The 13,332-nt window shown below is 40.6% G+C and overlaps 1 protein-coding gene across 1 annotated transcript in view; it reads left to right on the top strand.

Moving 5' to 3' along the window:
* The first annotated feature begins 11,516 nt into the window (after nucleotides 1-11,516).
* kirrel3a (kirre like nephrin family adhesion molecule 3a) overlaps nucleotides 11,517-13,332 on the top strand; it is a 219,103-nt gene continuing 217,287 nt past the window's right edge. Inside the window, exon 1 of the mRNA XM_036595784.1 lies at nucleotides 11,517-11,576. Coding sequence (XP_036451677.1) covers nucleotides 11,534-11,576 — 43 coding nt within the window. The 5' untranslated portion in view covers nucleotides 11,517-11,533. The remainder of the gene's footprint in view (nucleotides 11,577-13,332) is intronic.

The raw sequence follows: 13,332 nt of genomic DNA, 5'->3' as shown, positions 1-13,332 counted from the left end.
ATCCACTCATACCAGCACAACACACACTAACATACCACCACCACGTCTGTGTCGCTGCTGAGAATGATCCATCACCCAAACAGTACCTGCTCTGTGGGGGGTCCTGGGGGGGTCCTGACCCACTGAAGAACCGGGTAACAAAGTATGCAGAGAAACAGATGGACTACAGTCTGTAACTGTAGAACTACAGAGTGAACCTATATGGTAAAAGGAACTGATAAAGGGAGGTGGATGGATGGATGGATTGATGGATGGATGGAAATTCACATTATAATATAACATATAAACATATAAGAGCAGCAGTAAAGGAACAGTATTGCAAGTTAGACCAATAAATAAAAACATAAATTAATAAAAAATAAAAACATAATTAAATAAATATAATTAGTTAAATTCTAAATAATTACAAAATAAACAATAAGTGTAGAAACAGGGAGGTGATGTTTATAAAGTGGCCAGTTGGTAAGCATATATATATATATATATATATATATATATATATATATATATATATATATATATATCACATATGTATGTTACATTATTCACAATAACTGTATCTGCTGAGCACTGGTTGCTAAGTAACAACATGCATGAAATGAATACTTTAAATAACTTCTATTAGATTATATTAGATCTATAGCCCGATTCTGAAGAAGAGGGTGATCACAAGATTACATCGAATTCTGAACCTGCTGCTGAACCTAAGTGAGCTTTTCGGTCTTCAGCTGTGATGAACTACTGATCATACTGGAATTTGGTTTAGAAACCGTTCAGCAAACAAGACGGACTGAAATGTCTTACAGACTGAATGGAACAACATTCGGGTAAAAAGCTGAGCTGAACCTGATATTGCGGCAGTTTTACGGCTCAGTCTGTAACGCAAAAGGGTACTACTGTTTTTGGCGGAAGGATTTGCCAACATTAAAGCATATTTGATATGACAATTGGGGCTTCTTTACTTACACATTTTGCTTTGTTTTGCAGAGCTGTTGTATACAAGCAATACAGCGCTTGAGATTGTGTGTTATTGCATATAATATCACAGCCCTGATGATCTTCAGTTTTCGGTACTCGGTACACAATACTTCGTCTCATGCCTGTGACCGAATCAAAAAATCAGCCATTTTCTTTAAAGGGGAACTCCACCGATTTTGCACAATTACTTAATCACTCAATGGTTTAGATGTAAACAAAATCATTCAGAGTGGTTCGGTATGAAATGCGCCTTTCTAGAGAAATTTACAGAGCCAGAATTGTTCAACCTTATAGCACTAGGAACCAGACATCCGAAACATTTAATGGCTCTAAAAGCTATATCCTGTTAAGTTATTACACAAAATGGTTATGAATGCGTTGCTTGATGCCTGAGACATTGTTTTGGGATAGTTTTGTTATAAAGTTTTGGCCTAAAATATATTTTTAGTATAAACTAAAACTCCAGGATCTCTTCTGTGTTTCCTCTCAAAACTGTATTCTGAACTCAGATCAATGCATGTAAGCTAATACACTTTTGTTGTTACTAGCCTGTAGCTACAGCCGATCAACATGGCTAACGCCAGCAGCAGCTTCTGTTTACAGTTTATTTTTACAGTTTTCTTACTTACTTTGGAAGATTGCAGAGTATGAGGAGAACTTTGAGGAGGTGTCTTTTCAAAATATCATAGAGCCAAATCAATTTGAACCAGAATACATGAAGGAGTTGCAGCGGTTTAAAGAATGTGGAGAGAGAGAGAGAGAGAGAGAGAGAGAGAGAGAGAGAGAGAGAGAGACTAAACCTGCCAGCGTCGAAGCGGAGCAACCCAGAGAGAATGGAAATTGGTGTCAACAATTACTTGCTACTCTGCTCACCAGTTTATGGGGTAGGACAGCGAGGCAGGTAGTTATTTTATTGGTGGCCTAATTTAGACAGTCTGTAAGATAACGGCTATATGCATTTGAAGAAAACCGCTTTGCATTTTTTCACTGGTTTTCAGTAAGTTAGTCTTTCTCAGCAAAGTTGTTCAACTTTGGTATTTGTGCGTAGCTTCAGAACAATTAGCCACAACTTCAGGACTTCTGGTACTTGTAACAGTAACCGAAAAAAACACACCATCCTGTATTTTCTCCATTTATTTTTGCATCCTAATACAGCGCAGTTCACCACTACTCTAAAGAATTAACCAGCAAGGTGCCACTGTGATCTATCGCAGCTCCTCTGATGAATAACGTTACTCTCATAAGTTATGAGTTTTGCTGACTCTGTGTGACGCAACACCGCCAACCCAAACAACACAAAAGGCGTACAGGGCGGAGAGGTACATACAGGGCGTGGAAGGAAAAAATAGTTCCCAAAAAACATATTTTTTTCAAATTTAGCACTATTTACCATTAACAGCGCAACATATAAAACCTTATAAGACATAAGTAAGTTCACTGGTCATTTTGGATAGCACAGGGGTGGTGCCACACCTCTGAAAGTGGTGGGGCAAAACATATTGTTACATGTACTTAAGTAAAATACTGATGGATGTTTACTCTCCTGAGTATTTTCAAATCATATTACTAAGATGAGTAAAGGATACTTTTTACTCTGTTACATTTTAGCCATTCATATTTAGTTATTAATTCCATTTTTAGTGTTTAACTTCAATATGATGGTGGCAATTTGAATTTTAGACCAAAAGAATCCCAAAAAGAGAAGAACAGAGCCGCACAATCTTCAGTTCCTGTGCTGATAAATGCTGGATGTAGTAAGAAGTTCGACTGCAGTCCTCAGTATTTAAGAAGATTTTCGACCTGCTTCATTCATATTTCTACTCAAGTTGTTTTGGGGAAGGTTCTTTTACTGAATTATTTAATGCAAGTATCAAGTAGGTAGCTCCTCTACCTACCTCTGAACCTGATTATGAACCGTGTCAGTGTTAGTTTTGATGCTGCTTCAGTAGGTGCAGCCTCAGACAGCAATATTTGTTAGCTAACATCTCTGAAGAACATCAAGCTGTTCTCATACCCAGTTCCTTTTCTAAAGTCTGCACCACAGTTTGATTTTGTGATATTTTATCTTTTTCCTTTGATTCGGATGATGGACTGCAAGGACTAAAGTGGACTAAATTACACATGTGGGTGTTTAATTATTGTTTCACAGGTCCGCACCAACCAAGGCAGGTCTGAAAGCACCTTCCAGCTGAAACGGAGATTCTGATTGGCTCTGCAGTTCAGTTTTACTGTTTGTGCTGAACAGTACTCCATGCAGTTTAGGGAAAGTGGAGGCTTTTATGTGTGTCCTGAACTCAAAAAGTAGTTGGGTGAAATGTGGTGGGGTGAATGCCTGCTCGCCACCATGGATCCGGCGGCCCTGGGATGGCAGATAAAATGGTGATATTTGTTCTTTAGAAAGGCACATTTTACACCAAATCGCTCTGAATGATTTTGTTTACTTCTAAACAGTTGAATGAGTAAGTAATTTAGCAAAATCGGCAGAGTTCCCCTTTAAGTTGTCACAAGCAAAGAGCCATTTTAGCATTTTAACTTGCCTTCAAGTTGTCACGATGCCTTTTCTGAAGAGCCCCTGAAGGACCCCTTCTTTCAAAAGTGTAAAGAACATTTTCTACACTTTGAAAACTTTCTGAAGGCTTATGATGTATCACAGCGAATGCCGCATCTCCACCCTTCATGATTCACGATCCTGATAACAATCAAGGAACTCGGAGGATCGAGGCCTCTTTCATTCGGTGACAGAAACTCCGCTGTCATGATGCCAGAAATGACAGAACAACAACTGATGACACTTTCCCTCCTACGCGCTAAAAAAAATGAACCCCACTGATCTGCGCGCAGCTCCCCTGGTCCTGCCAATGGCCTTCTTCCTCCAGAAAACGGGCCGGTTCAGCAGTCGCCTGCCTCAAACGCAGCTCTGAACGTTCCTTCCTGGAGGCCTACCAAAGATTTTAACCATCCAGTGATATTTTATTTATCTCCTTCAGACATGATCCAAATGACAAGAGATTTGCCCATCCTGGGAGCTACATCGAGGAAGACACCTGTCAAAATCCTGCTCTCGCTTAATGACACATTTCAGCCGAAGTTTTGTAATAAAACTTTAACTATATATAGTTTTTTTAATCCAGTGGTGAATATTTGATACGTTCTGTAGCTGCTGGAGTGTTTATACGAGTCGAAGGCACCAGCAGGGAATCATTAACCTGGGAAATCGTAAGGAAAACAGGGAATCCACAGTCAAGATGCGCCTTCGTAAGCACCTTCAGGTATAAGCTTCGTGTATTTCTTCTCAAGAGGTAAAAGCCTGTAAGCCGGCGCTAGCCTTTGTTGGCTGATATATTTACCGAGAGCGTGATACAGACAGAACAAAGAGCTGTTCATTAAAAAGGCAATACGAAAACATTTTACATAAGAGCAGGCCAAACAGCGCTGAAGCACGTCTCCCCAGGTGAGATCTCTCGTCACGTGTGGCAGTTTTTTTCTCGGATCTAATCCGCTCACAAGACTCGAGAGCCAGACTTGATTCATATGTGCTGCACTAACAGCGTTCAAGCATGCGAAAGCATTTTATTTCACATGATGACTTTAAAGGAGCATTGGGTTTGGGTTTGGCTTTTGATGCCAATATTAAAACTTCATACCATCTATTTGTTCAATTTTTTACATTGTGTGAACAGGTTCTGGTGCGTGGACTGATAGAAATGGTCCAGAATTACAAGATTGGTGCTTAAGCATCTCATACACTGCAACAAAACAGTATTTAATATGTTATTTTAGGAGAATAATCACACTCAAAAAACTAAGACGTTTTGCTTATTTCACATTTTATTCTCTCCAGTCGTCATAATTTTACCACTACAAATTTAGGGGGGAGCAGTGCACTCACTGTTTTGCCTCACATTCCGTGAACAATAACAGTGTTTGACACACAAGCAGATTACTGTCATTTTATTGGCTGTGTTGCATGTAAATGAGATGTAAATGAGATTCTGGTGGGCTGGCGCTTGCTTTCACGCACTGAAGCGGGTTCATCATTTCTATGCTGTGATGAATAAGAGACAATGAACTTAATACATATTAAGTATTACAGTCATCACTGATGCTACTGTGTCTGTTTCACAAACTTGACCATAACAATGACCACGGATGGACCAGCCACTGGGAGGACCGATGAGAGGGAGCTCCTACCCATCAATGCGCATATCAGTAGTATAATGTAGTAACTTAGTGATTCAAATATTTTAACATTTGTGTTTTCAATGCTAATTCGGTACAGACTCAGTGTGACTGCTTACCCCCTCATTAGGTCATTTCTCAAAATATTCATCAAATATCCCAATTATTCTTTTAGTGTTGGTAATATTGTCTAAAGGTAATTCAGGCTATCAAAATATCCTACCTGCAGTTTTATACCTATCTACCTATAAATATGCTCTGTGGTAGGATATTTTGACAAGGTTGTACAGTTTGTCAGAACGCCGGGACGACTCCCGGTGGGCTGCTAAGTGTGTGGGCCGCTGAGAGAGTGAGAAAGACAGAAATATATTGTTGTTTCTGATGTAGCCCTATTTAAAATGCATGGACAAACAACATGTGCATATCGCTGTTGTCAGAACAAAACCTCATTTCTCATTTTTGTCGTTTTTCAGTTTTTGACATAATTTGAAAATACCTATTTCCCTTTACATTGTATGTAAATTTAATGATGAACTGACCAAAAGAAACGTCCCAAAATGACTTGGAAAAAAGTAAAGTATGTTTTTTCCTTCTCCTGTAAAGTTACCATTTTGGAGATACGAGGTTTTGTTCCATCAACAGCGATATATCTAGACATGTTAGTGGCCCAGTGTATCCTCAGTGTGTGGCCATTGGTCAGTCGTGGAAATGCAGCTGCCTCAGAACAAAGCATGGTGATAACTACCCTGAAGGCTCACTAGAGAAAGATGGAGAATAAGCATAAGGGAGGTTATTGCATAATAAAAATGGAAAGTTACTCAAGCAAAACCCCCAAAAAAATGAAGATATGAAAGTACACAGCTTGTGCAGAAGGCAAGCTATGTGTACACTGAGGTTATAGATAGCTAGCTTAATTAGCTAACTAATTAGCTAACTAGCTATTTAGCAGTCACTCCAGTTCTCAGCCGTGCACACTAAGGTTATAGACAGCTAGCTTAATGTTAAAGGCTAATTAGCTAACTAGTGGTCATTCCGGTTCTCAGCCATGTACACTAAGGTTATAGACAGCTAGCTTAATGTTAAAGGCTAATTAGCTAACTAGTGGTCATTCCGGTTCTCAGCCATGTACACTAAGGTTATAGACAGCTAGCTTAATGTTAAAGGCTAATTAGCTAACTAGTGGTCACTCTGGTTCTCAGCCAAGCTACAGCATCTTTGATGTGTTCATGTTTATCTTGTTTCAGAAGGTGCATCCACTGTAACTATGATAGCAGGCAAGTCGTTGGGGGTGGGTTTTTGGGGGTTGTAGTGTGGCGGGGTGACTGTGGTTGTACTGGCAGGTCTAGGCAAAATTTAGTTTCCAGTCCAGCCCTGAAAATGACCCTTTACGGTTGAAACTGAGCCTAAATCTCCACTTTCACAGCCGACTCGTAGGCGATTCCCCTGACACCTCGTCATGACTGTAATTTCAGCCCCACCAGGGCAATTCTCACCGTACTAGAAACACTGTTACTTCTAATCCTCAGAGATCCACATCTCAACTCACTGTGAGCGCATATACCAACCTCCCCATTGTAAATTTATTCATGCACCCTCGCTGTAGCACCTTGAGATACGGCACAAAGAAAGCACCACTTACATAAATTATATTGTCATTTATTTTCGAGAGGTAAAAGCCTCCGAGCTGTTTGCATAATTTAGCTGATCCGCAAACATCACTAACGTAGAAAACGGTTACATCTTTGGCATTTTAAGCACTTTGACCTGAAAACATCAGCCCCCCCCCCCCACACACACACATACAGCGCCCCTCTTCCCCATTCCTTGTGAGCACCTCTCCAAAGACTCAGCTGCGCTGTTCATCGATTGTGAGGATTTAAAGAAACATGAAGCGGACTCTGGAGATATGAATACAGAAGAAATTTGTTTGATATTGTTCCACGCATGCACTGTGGCCGCTCGGATACATATTCATGAATGCTAGGGAGAAAGGCATTCGAGTCATTTGAGTGCACGGCTCTCCTCAGATATGGATAAATTCTTTAAGATGCCATATCCGTCCTCTTAAGCGTCAAAGTGCCTTGTGCAGCTTCATAACCTAATGAGCCTCCTTTGTGCTTGAAACTGAACTTATTGTAATTTTAGAAATGGTAAGGGTGAAATGAGCCTCAGATAAGTGAGGGCAGATGACAGTATTCATTGTGTTAAGTCTTTGGATGAAACCTGGCAACCTACCTTTAAGTCACAATTGATTTTTTTTTGGATTAGAAAATTGTAGACTTTAACCTCTATTGAGATGGAGGTATTTGTGGTTAGGTAGCATATAAATTAATTCCCATCGTTTATGTAGGGTCTTATGGACCCCAGTGCAAAAACACTTATAGGTACCCTCATATAAAAACTGCGTTTACTGATTTAAAAATGTCAATGTAAAGCTTGTTTACTCACCATTGCTGTGTTTCAGTGAAGTTGGTGCTCTAATGTGGGATAATGGCTGAAGTACAGCAGTAAAAAAGGTAAAAAAAGAGTGAACAGAGTTTCCAAAACTCAAAAAATGTTGCAAAAATGATTCGAAGATACAGAGAAAATGAGACTAACAGTCGTGCAAGACCTGGTAGACCACCACAACTGTACCCATCAGGCAAATGGTATTTAAAGCTTTTGTCTTTGAAGACAAAAATCACATATTTACTGAATTTATCTAACTAAAGAAACAAAAAATAAAATCTAAAATGTGCCATAACTTACACAAGCCATGTTTTATGTTTCTCTTTTTCCCAGTATGTCAAATTCAGTGAATAAAAAGTAATTGTGTATTGAAATATGCAGAAATGTGTTCTAGGTAGAGGATGTGTTCACTTATTTTCACTTAAAAAAACAATAAAACATGGAATTTTATATATATATATATATATATATATATATATATATATATATATATATATACATACATATCGCTGCTGTTGGAACAAAACCTTGTATCTCCAAAATGATGACTTTACAGGAGAAGGAAAAAATACTTTTCTTTTATGTAAGTCAATGGAACCAGACGTTTTTCCAAGCCATTTTGGGACTATTCTTTAGTCCATTCATCATAAAATTTACACACAATGTAAAGGACAACAGGCACTTTCAAATTATGTCAAAAACCGAAAAACGACAAAAATGGAGATACAAGGTTTTGTTCCGACAGCAGTGATATTTATATATATGTACATGTATACACCGATCAACATTATGACCACCTCCTTGTTTCTGCACTCATTGTCCATTTTATCAGCTCCACTTACTACATAGGTGCACTTTGTAGTTCTGCAGTTACAGACTGTAGTCCATCTGTTTCTCTGCATACTTTGTTAGCCCCCTGTTCTTCAATGGTCAGGACCGCCATGGACCCTCACAGAGCCCTCACTCCTACATTGTCAGTCCACCTTGTAGATGTAAAGTAAGAGCCGATAGCTCATCTGCTGCTGCACAGTTTGTGTAGGTCATCCTCTAGTCCTTCATCAGTGGTCACAGGACGCTGCCCACAGGACGCTGTTGACTGGATATTTGTGGTTGGTGGACTATTCTCAGTCCAGCAGTGACACTGAGGTGTTTAAAAACTCCTGCAGCACTGCTGTGTCTGATCTACTCGTACCAGCACAACACACACTAACACACCACCACCACCACGTCAGTGTTGCTGCAGTGCTGAGAATGATCCACCACCCAAATAGTACCTGCTCTGTGGGGGTCCATGGGGGTCTAACAAAGTATGCAGAGAAACAGATGGACTACAGTCTGTAACTGTAGAACTACAAAGTGCACCTATATAGTAAGTGGAGCTGATAAAATGGACAATGAGCATAGAAACAAGGACATAATGTTATGCCTGATTGGTGTATATATATATATATATATTTAAAATGGCTTGACTTACGAACCTATTCTGCTGCTTTTTAGGTGCTGACATTTTGACGTCCCCCTCCTTCCTTCCCACCACCACCAGTTGGGTCCCTGTCTGGTTGTCCAGGGAGGTAGGCTCCGCCCCTTCCATCTCTATCAGGATCAGCGAGGGTCTTGACACTCCAAGACCTGGGCAGAGGATGGGTCTACATTTAACTTCTCCTGAATTGTTATCGTTCAACTTGAAAAATCCCATATAACAGATTGTCCTCCTTCACTGCTGCCTCCTGAGTCTTTGTGGCAGAACTGAGTTTATACTGTACCGTTATAGTGCTAAGCTGTCCAGGCAGAATGAAGAACATTACACTTGTATTTGCATCACTGCACTGGTTGCCTGTTTCCTCTGGAATTGATTTTAACATTGGTTTGGCAAAAGCGAAGCAGCCGTCTGTTTTTATGCTCCGAAGGTTTAGAGTTCTCTGAAGAACACCTTCTGCTAACAGCTCTACACTTATTTATTTACTGTGCTTCTCAAACTTCTCAAATTGATGTTTATTCTGTTCACTCACATTTGGTGGAACCGCCATTCTGTGTATGAACAGTGCAGTTACAGATTCTGATGCTGACTTTGATGATGATAATTATTATAATTAGGGAAAACTCATGATATCGGCATTGGGCAGATGTTTACATCTGACCGACATCTCAAACAGACATTTGATTACTTACTTGTTTGTGCTCTGGAGGAACAGAATGTTTGGGTGGCTGCGATAAAATAACAGCATTCTATTCATTTTACTGCAGAAATAAATGTTATAATGTTTCTGAAATGATAATTTTCTAGTGTCAGCATTTTATCAGTGTTTATGTTTTGGCATCAGCAGTTATGCGCATTAAAATATCAGATATTGTCTCAACATTGCTGACAATATTGGTGAATCCTTTTTGGTACAGAGCCCATAAGAGGGTTAAAGGACAACTCCACTGTTTTTAAAACCTCTGTGTAAACAAAGTCAGTCAGAGTGGTTTGATGAAATGGTTCATTTGTAGAGAAGCTTACAGACGTCTGATGTCTTTACAGTGGTGGTGATAGGAACCAGGGGTTGCCATGTCTACAACACAACTAAAGCCATTTTATTTACTATCCAAAACCACCAGTGAACCCACATGTGTCTTCTGAGTTTTATATGTAATGCTAATGATGTTAAAATAATGGTAAATATGGAAAAATAAGTTTTTTGGGGGACTATTTTGCCTTAGAACACTTCTTTTGCATTCTTCCACCACAAATGGATTAAATTAAACTGATTAAAATCCATTTTAGACCAAAAACCTTTTCACAAAAGTACTGTAAAACAACGTCTAAGGCATCAGGCAACATATTCATGACTGTTTCGTGCAATAACGTTCTGTGAGGGAGCTTTTAAAGGTGGACGTCTGGTTCCTATCACCACCACTGAGAACAATTCTGACTCACTGTTTCTCTAGAAGGGAGCTTTTCGCACCTAGACACTCTTTGATGACATGTGAATCATTTAATCATGCACACATCTTGAAAAGTCAGTGGAGTTTTCCGTCAGTGTTCAACTGTCAGATGAAGTCTGAGAGGGTAAAAGTGGTTTAGGCTCTGTTTTTTTTTTACCAAACAGCTCTGGATGACTTTTACATCTCAACCACTTAATCTCACAGCAATTTTGAAAAATCGGTGGAGTTCCCCTTTAACACGTGGCCTCAATATATTAATTCGTGGCCACGCCTGTTTAAAAATGATCACCTTAACGTCACCCTAGGGACTCCATTTATTTATTTATTTATCTGCTTCTTTCTTCTTCTTTCTTCCTTACTCGGAATCTTTCAGTCGAAAAGCTCCAGCTCAGCTCCCTGTCTGAACTCCGCGGACCCTCATTTCTCTCTGTCAGCTCCCCCCCGTCCAGCCCTCCGGAGTTCAGAGTTAAATGTCCATTTCGCCTCCTGTCAGTCCGGGCGGAGGAGGGGCGGGTCAAACCACGAACCAGCCAATCGCAGCGCAGGCGGCGAGAGGCCACGAGCCAATCGCAGCGCGGCGTGGGCGGGGCTTCGTCGGAATGCGGGTGGGGAAAAAGTAATAACGGTCGTCCGCGCGGGAGAGCGAGGCAGAGTGAGAGCGGGAGTGAGAGTGGGAGAGAGAGAAAGACGGAGTGGCGGAGAAAACGCAGACAAGTGCAGAGAGACGGAGAGAAGGAGGAGAGGAAGAGCCCGGTCCCTGACAGGGGGCCACGGTGAAGACCCAGTTTGTTTTTTTTGTCAGAGAGATAAGAAAGTGTGCGAAGCGAGTCGTCAGAAAGCGGCTGGAGAGTGGACCAAACTCTAACCGGCTGGCTGACGCTAACCGTTAATGTTAGTTCGGCGCCGGTTGAAGCCTCAGCCAAGTCCAGCCCGAGTCCCGTTTACCGCCGAAGAGACTTTTTTTCCACCGAGCGGCACTCTTTCCCTCCCTCTCATCCCTACGATGCTGCCCGGCGTCTTCTTTCTCTCCTGGCTCGTTGGTTTCGGTGAGTAAACGGAGCTCTCCCCCGTCTATCCTCCTCCGTCTGTCAGAACGACTCGGCCGTTAGTAACCGACCGTTTGACTTACAGGGGAACTCCGCCGAATTTCCAAAATTTCTGCGTAAGTCAGTGGTTGAGATGTAAACGAAGTCATTCAGTGTTTTTTGGTGTGAAATGCTTCATTTGTAGACAAACTTAACTGACTACTTCTTCCTTACAGTGCTGGTGAACCAGGGTTCACACTTGCCTGATGAGTTTTTAACGTATGTAATGTTGGTTATGGTAAAATAACGGCCAGACTGATTAATTTAGGCACGATTTTGCCTTAGAACACTCTTAATGTATCCCTCCACCATAGATTAGATTAAAATAAATTCATTAAAATACGTTTCAGACCAAAAGCTTTATCACCAAACTACTGTAAACCAAGGCATCAGGCTGTGAATTCATACCCATTTCATGTAGTAACTTTCTGTAAGGGGGCTTTTAGAGCTGGACGTCTGGTTCCTATCACCACCACTGTGAACGGTTCTGACTTGGTAAGCTTCTCTAGAACTGAACATTTCACACCGAACCACTCTGAATGACTTTGTTTACGTCTTAACCATTTAATTCTGCAGAAATTTTGAAAGATTAGTGGAGTTCTCCTTTAGTGTTCAACTGTCAGGTGGGGTAAAAGTGGTTTTCGCTCTGTTTTCTCATTATTTTGTTATGCTGATAGTCATCTGACAAATGAACGTAGCAATCGAGCAGTTATTCAGGTAAGATATGTGACATTTGATTCAGGTAAGTGATGTTAAAAGGCAGCCGGTTCAGTTCACACTCTCAGTGGCTTTATGGCTCAGTCTGTGGTTACAGCTGATGGTTGGTTGTGTTCTTATAGACGTGGCAAAGTGATTTCAAGCAAATGACCCACAACATCTTTGCTCCGTTGTTAAGCTTTGTATGAAGTCGTTTGGTCTGTAGACATATATAGGGTACTGTGCAAAAGTCAGAGACCACCCTTCATTTATTTAATACCCTGTCAAAATGGCCAACGTAGCTATAGTTACACATCAACAACTAAATATAATATCAACATTTATACACTTTTTGCCTTTATTACAGCTTCTTTTCTTTTCAGGAGACTCGATTTCAGTTTCAGTCGGCAGGGATACTTTACTACTCCTCCAGAGTTCAGTCTTAGAAGTTGGTTTAACGTTTTCTGAAGAAATCCCACATTCAGTGATGTTGAGATCTGGACGCTGGGGTGGTCAGTCCATTCTTCTGAGAACACCAGCAGATTCTTTATTTGATGTGTCTATTTCCTTTAAGGGCTTCTTGACAGCTACACGTCCATAGACCCATAGCGCTGAGTTGTCGTCTCACAGTGGAAGGATGGCTGTGGATTTTGTGGCTTTGGTGGTCTACCAGGTCTTGCAGGTGGTTGTTAGGAATCCTGTATCTTTTAATAGCACCAGTTTGGGAAACTCCTGTCGTTTCATTTGACTTTCTCCTTTACTGATTGCCTTATATCTGATCTCTTCAGAAATATTTTTTGACTGTTAATGAAATAAACGAGGTCTCCGACTTTTGCACAGAACTGTGTTTACATATCGATGCTGTCGGAGCAAAACCTTGTATCTCCAAAATGGTAACTTTACAGGAGAAGGAAAAAACATACTTTACTTTTAATGTAAGTCAATGGAACCAGACTTTTTACCAAGTCATTTTGGGCCGTTTCTTCTGGTCCATTCGTTGTGAAGATTACACACAATGTAA

Source organism: Colossoma macropomum, unplaced genomic scaffold (genome assembly GCF_904425465.1).
Source record: "Colossoma macropomum unplaced genomic scaffold, Colossoma_macropomum, whole genome shotgun sequence".
Lineage (NCBI taxonomy): Eukaryota > Metazoa > Chordata > Actinopteri > Characiformes > Serrasalmidae > Colossoma > Colossoma macropomum.
The sequence above is the reverse complement of the archived record's forward strand: the minus strand, read 5'-3'. Positions and strand labels throughout refer to the sequence as shown.